The 6285-nt window shown below is 43.4% G+C and overlaps 2 protein-coding genes across 2 annotated transcripts in view; one reads left to right on the top strand and one right to left on the bottom strand.

Moving 5' to 3' along the window:
* Positions 1 to 575: 575 nt before the first annotated feature.
* ndufb11 (NADH:ubiquinone oxidoreductase subunit B11) lies at positions 576 to 976 on the top strand (the record flags this gene model as incomplete). The annotated part of the gene is given in 2 exon segments (XM_014024744.1): positions 576 to 706; positions 780 to 976. Coding segments are annotated over 2 exon segments (261 nt in total), but the record flags the coding sequence as incomplete, so codon positions are not given.
* LOC106529344 (mitochondrial carrier homolog 1) overlaps positions 957 to 6285 on the bottom strand; it is a 7469-nt gene continuing 2140 nt past the window's right edge. Inside the window, exons 3-12 of the mRNA XM_014024742.1 lie at positions 5619 to 5725; positions 5419 to 5478; positions 5239 to 5296; positions 4373 to 4424; positions 2189 to 2248; positions 2019 to 2112; positions 1899 to 1946; positions 1761 to 1828; positions 1531 to 1606; positions 957 to 1347 (exon numbers count right to left, since the gene is read on the bottom strand). Of these exons, the coding sequence (XP_013880196.1) occupies positions 1273 to 1347; positions 1531 to 1606; positions 1761 to 1828; positions 1899 to 1946; positions 2019 to 2112; positions 2189 to 2248; positions 4373 to 4424; positions 5239 to 5296; positions 5419 to 5478; positions 5619 to 5725 (698 nt within the window). The 3' untranslated portion in view covers positions 957 to 1272. The remainder of the gene's footprint in view (positions 1348 to 1530; positions 1607 to 1760; positions 1829 to 1898; positions 1947 to 2018; positions 2113 to 2188; positions 2249 to 4372; positions 4425 to 5238; positions 5297 to 5418; positions 5479 to 5618; positions 5726 to 6285) is intronic.

The raw sequence follows: 6285 nt of genomic DNA, 5'->3' as shown, positions 1-6285 counted from the left end.
ATATATATATAGTTTATTATGCTTATTAGTTAATTGTTCTCCATACATTTTAAAAAATAAAAACCAAATTAACAATTTAGTGAAATTTTCTGAGGACCCCCAAGATACATCTCGTGGACGCCTGGGGGTCCTGGGACCGCAGTTTGAGAAGCTCTGCTTGAACCCACACAGGTGCAACACCTGCAGCTGATGAAGTCTGGTCTTGGAAATGATTGAAAGTAAAAAATAAGACTCAACTAAATTAAGACTTTAGATGAAAATCTGGACATTTTAAAGACTTTTATTTTTAAGACTTTGGTTTATTTATGTCCACTGAAAATAAATTTATTTATTTATTATTTAAACTTGTTTGTTTGTCAAAGAAACTTTTATGAAAAAGCTAAAGTGAATAAATTAGATGTAAAGTCAAACAATACAGCTGATCTGTAATAATCAGTGTTTTTAACTAAAACTCATCAAATTCAGATTTTCCACCTCCTCATGTCTTACAGTAGATTTTACTCCCTGGACCAGGACCAGGACCAGGACTGGTTCTGTTCTGTTTTTCATCTCTTTTTTGTGTTTCGGACCATCAGAACCCGGACTACAACGGGTTCTCTGACGACCCGGAGCAGGACGTGTGGGAAATGAGGCTGGCCTTCTTCATGGGCATCTCTGTGTGCCTCGTCATCGGGTCGACCTTCGTCCATTATCTCCCGGACCCCAAGTGAGTCGTCCTCTCAGGGTCTTACCTGCAGAAGCGTGATGGTGTGTTTAAAGCTGGTTCTGGTGGTCCTCAGGATGCAGCAGTGGTCCAGGAGGGAAGCTGAGCGGCTCATCGTCCTCAGAGAGAAGGAGGGTCTCCCGCTCATCAACGAGAACTACTACGACCCGAGTACCATCATCCTGCCGGACCCTGAAGACGAGTAACTCTGCAGCTACTTCCTGTTTCCTGTAAATCACCTCCACAATAAATGTTCTTGTTTCATTAGTTTTATTTCTGGTTTTTATCTTTAAATCTGAGTCTGAACTCTTTGGTTCCTGAAACCTGATCCTGAACTTCCTGTTAAATCAAAACGGTTTTTACAAAATAAAAGCACGTAAACAGCCGAAGTAAAAACAAACAGTTCTGGTTTTTGGCACCGAGCTTCAGCTGTGATGAAGATGAAGTCCGAGTCGCGGGGCTGGATCAGACCCGGTTCACGGTTCCTGAAGAACTAAATCCTGAAGGTCTGGTTTGTTGCTCCAGCAGGAGGAGGAAGAGCGTCGATGATGATGATGATGATGATGATGTCAGTCCTGGATGGCAGGAAGGGGGGTCACAGGAACCCGACGGGAAAAGAAGCTGGACCCCCTGAAGAGCTGGTCCTGATGGAGGTTTAAGAGACACAAGAAGGAACGAGTCAGACTGAGGGACAGGATGTTTCTTTAAAGGGACAGTTTAAATTAAAGGGACAGTTCAGATTAAAGGGAGAGTTCAGATTAAAGGGAGAGTTTGAATAATTGAAACTGAGGTTCTGTGGAAACCAGCTGAAGATGGAGGTAGCTCACCTTCTGACTCAGGTGAGTCCAACAGGACAGCCAAGAGCTGAAGACAGGGGAGCGAGGAGGAAGACCTGCAGCCAGACTGAAAACAACCAATCAGAGTGCAGCATCACTTCCTGTTTGTTGGTAGAAATTAAAACGATAAATTTAAACAACCAATCAGAGTGCAGCATCACTTCCTGTTTGTTGGTAGAAATTAAAACATGAAACTTGCAGGCAGCTCCAGAGGGACTCACCCACAGTTGTTGACGGCCATCATGTCGGCCACCAGCGTGAAGGGATACGTCAGAACGCTCACGGCAATCTGAGGAAATAAAACCATTAAAACAACCGGAGAAACGTCTGAAACGGTTCAGATCAAAGAATCCACTCACTCCCATCACAAACTTGGTGTAGCTTCTCACAGCCGACGCCTGGCTGAACTGAAACAGAAAATAAAAACAGCTTAAAGAGTTTTTGTGCTGAAAGTTTCACGTCCTCTGAGGAGGACTCACTCCTTCGTCTGCAGCGTAGGTGTTGATGAGGTGAGCCAGGAGGTTACAGCACCACAGGAACAGGACTTCTCCCAGGACGTGAGGGACAAAACCCCTGCGGACAAACAGACGGGTCAGGACGATGCGGCTCACAGATCCAGTCAGGACAGGTCTGCTGGAGTTGGACTCACGCATAGAATCCAGACACCCCTTCTTCTTCAAAGATCCTCAGCAAACAGCCGAACACACCGCTGAAAAACAGACACAACCTGTCAAACAACCCATCTTTACCCCAGCTTTCACTGAGAGACAGGCAGGGGACACCTGGACATGTCTCCAGTCCATCACTAAGACACTTTGAGACAGGCTAGTCACTAATGAACCTAAGCTGATCTGTGGGAGGAAACTGAAGAAACTAAAACACACCTGTACACGAGGAGAACATGTAACCTCCACCCAGAAAGGCCAGGAATCGAACCTGTGACCTTCCTGAGAGATGACAGCTCTGACCGCTGCACCACTGTGCCACGAGACATTCAGCATCATTAAATGAATGCCAGAGGAATGACCTACGTTCACTGAGGAGCTGCTCACTTTGGTTTTATCCTTCAAAAACATGGCAACGTTCTGTTTCTGTGGATTCATGGATGTACCTGATGCTGATAATACACCTGAATTTCTCAGCATGGGACAATAAAGGCTGTTTCTATTCTATTCTAAAATAAAAGTATACAATTCTTCTTTAATAATGTTGGATGTATAGTTGATGGATGGATGGATGGATGGATGGATGGATGGATGGATGGATGGATGGATGGATGGATGGATGGATGAAGGATGTATGTTAGATGATGTATGATATATGGATGGATGTTGGACAGATGGATGTTGGATGTATGGATGAAGGATGTATGTTGGATGTATGGATGGATGGTTGGATGTATGTTGGATGGATGGTTGGATGTATGTTGGATGGATGATGGATGTACGTTGGATGGATGGATGAAGGATGTATGTTGGATGGACGATGGATGTATGGATGATGGATGGATGTTGGATGGATGGATGATGGATGATGGATGGATGTTGGATGGATGGATGGATGAAATATGTATAGATGATGGATGAAGGATGGATGGATGTATGGATGGATGGATGAATGATGGATGGATGGATGAAGGATGTATGTTGGATGGATGGAGGATGTACATTGGATGGATTGATGATGGATGGATGTTGGATGGATGGATGGATGGATGGATGAAATATGTATAGATGATGGATGAAGGATGGATGGATGGATGTATGGATGGATGAATGATGGATGGATGATGGATGGATGAAGGATGTATGCTGGATGGATGGATGGATGGATAAATGTAGGATGGATGGATGGATGGATGGATGGATGGATGGATGGATGGAAGGATAAATGTTGGATGGATGGATAATGTTGGAAGGATGGATGGATGGATGGATAAATGTTAGATGGATGGATGGATGGATGGATAAATGTTGGATGGATGGATGGATGGATGGAAGGTTAAATGATGGATGGTTGGATGGATGGAGGATGTACTGTATATTGGATGGATGAAGGATGGAAGGTTGGATGGATGAAGGATGTATGTTAGATGTATGGATGATGGATGAAGGATGTATGTTGGATGGATGGATGATGGATGGATGGATGTTGGATGGATGATGGATGGATGTCGGATGTATGGATGATGGATGGATGGATGTTGGATATATGGATGATGGATGGAGGATGTATGTTGGATGTATGGATGATGGATGATGGATGTATGGATGATGGATGGAGGATGTATGTTGGATGGATGGATGAAGGATATATAGATGATGGATGGATGGATGTTGGATGTATGGATGGATGATGGATGTATGGATGAAGGATGGAAGGTTGGGTGGATGAAGGATGTATGTTGGATGAATGATGGATGGATGGATGAAGGATGTATGTTGGATGGATGATGGATGTATGTTGGATGGATGGATGATGGATGTATGTTGGATGGATGGATGGTTGGATGGATGAAGGATGTATGTTGGATGTTTGGATGATGGATGAAGGATGGATGGTTGGATGGATGAAGGTTGTATGTTGGATGTATGGATGATGGATGAAGGATGGATGGTTGGATGGATGAAGGATGGATGGATGGATGGATGAAGGATGGATGGTTGGATGGATGAAGGATGTATGTTGGATGGATGGATGAAGGATGGATGGTTAGATGGATGAAGGATGTATGTTGGATGGATGGATGAAGGATGGATGGTTGGATGGATGAAGGATGTATGTTGGATGTATGGATGATGGATGAAGGATGGATGTAGTTCTCAGGTCTTACGTGTATTTGTTCTCTCTTCCAACAAACTGGGCCATGCAGCGCACCGACATGACTGCAGAAACAAAAACCATCCAATCAGAAACGACTCGACTTTCAGGTCATAAAAACAAAATTTTTCAGGTTCTGAAACTACGAGGCACCAAGAGTAAAAACAGCTACAAAATGTCACAAACACGTTTTCATTATTTAGCTTATTTGAGAAAAATTCTAGCTCAAATTTTTCCACAAACATTTTAATTTTATTTAGCTCACTGTTCTTACTTTACTAATTTTTTACAAAATGTTAAATTTAAATGTTAAATATGTAAATCTAAATACAAACATATAAATCTTAAATGCAGCTAAATGTTAAAGTCTACATTCAAATTATTTCAGAATGGAATGCAGCCTTTGCTGTTGTGGTTGTGACATCATCATCCTGTGACAAAAGCAGCTGTTAACTCTGCTAATGCTACTAACACTGCTAACACTGCTAACTCTGCTAACTGCTGTAACTGCTCAATCTGTCCTGGATGCACAGTTTGCACCGTCAGCTTATTTGCGCTAAAAGAAACACTTCCAGTAGGGCTGTTTGTTTTTAGCATGTAGCATTTAGCTACACCTGGTCTTCAAACTGACCTACCCCCCCCCCCCCAACATTTCAACTTAACATTTGGTAAAAATTTGCAAAATGTAAGAACAGTGAGCTAAATAACAATAAATCAAATAAAATTAGACTTTTATACTCAGAAATTGAGCTGCATAATGAAAATGTGACATTTTATTTTCCACTTGGCACAGATAAGACTGATAACATGAACCCGATGTTAGTATTTTAAATTAGCTCTGTAATTAAAATAACCGTTAAAGACTGATTCAGGACGCACCATGGAAAGGATGGGTGGCCACTCGGGACAGGCACTGGATGATCATTTCATATGACGTCTAAAGATAAAAACAAGTTGAAGAAACAGTTTTATTTTATTTTAAAATAAAAAGTTTCAGCAGGTGTTTGATTTCAGCTTTAAATCAAACTGAATGTTTTGTTGGACCAGCTGACCTCTCACCTCTCTGAAGACTTTCCTGAGTGAGCTCTGCTCGTCGCTTTTCTTTGATCGATGTTCCACCTGAGAAAAAACAAAAACTTGAAGATTCCTACAGCTTATACACAAATTCAAACATCTCCAGAAAATCTAAAAATATTAATCAACATGTCTCCCAGGACCAGACCCCGCTGTGGTAAACCAGTCTTTCAGTTCCTGCTCACCTGTTTAACTTTCCCTCTGATGACGGTGGAGACGATGCTGGACACGAGACGAGGCGAGAGGCCACGGAAGAGTCCCGTCTTCCCGTCCACTTTTACGATGTACCGAGCTGAAAACAGAGTCACTTCCTGTCAGCTGACTTCAAATCCTCCACTCAGACTTCAGAGTCAAAACCAGACCGATGGTACAAAAATCAACAAGTCACATGACGCCCAGAGAGGGCATCAGGGTTCAGAGTGTCGGGGTTCAGAGTGTCAGGGTTCAGAGTGTCGGGGTTCAGAGTGTCGGGTTCAGAGTGTCGGGGTTCAGAGTGTCAGGGTTCAGAGTGTCAGGGTTCAGAGTGTCGGGGTTCAGAGTGTCGGGGTTCAGAGTGTCAGGGTTCAGAGTGTCAGGGTTCAGAGTGTCAGGGTTCAGAGTGTCGGGGTTCAGAGTGTCGGAATTCAGAGTGTCAGGGTTCAGAGTGTCGGGGTTTAGAGTGTCAGGGTTCAGAGTGTCAGGGTTCAGAGTGTCGGGGTTCAGAGTGTCGGAATTCAGAGTGTCGGGGTTCAGAGTGTTGGGGTTCAGAGTGTCGGGGTTCAGTGTCGAGGTTCAGAGTGTTGGGGTTCAGAGTATCGGGGTTCAGAGTGTGGGTTCAGAGTGTCGGGGTTCAGTGTCGAGGTTCAGAGTGTT

Source organism: Austrofundulus limnaeus, unplaced genomic scaffold (assembly GCF_001266775.1).
Source record: "Austrofundulus limnaeus strain Quisiro unplaced genomic scaffold, Austrofundulus_limnaeus-1.0 Scaffold438, whole genome shotgun sequence".
NCBI classification, from domain to species: domain Eukaryota; kingdom Metazoa; phylum Chordata; class Actinopteri; order Cyprinodontiformes; family Rivulidae; genus Austrofundulus; species Austrofundulus limnaeus.
This window is presented reverse-complemented; position numbering and strand designations above follow the sequence as displayed.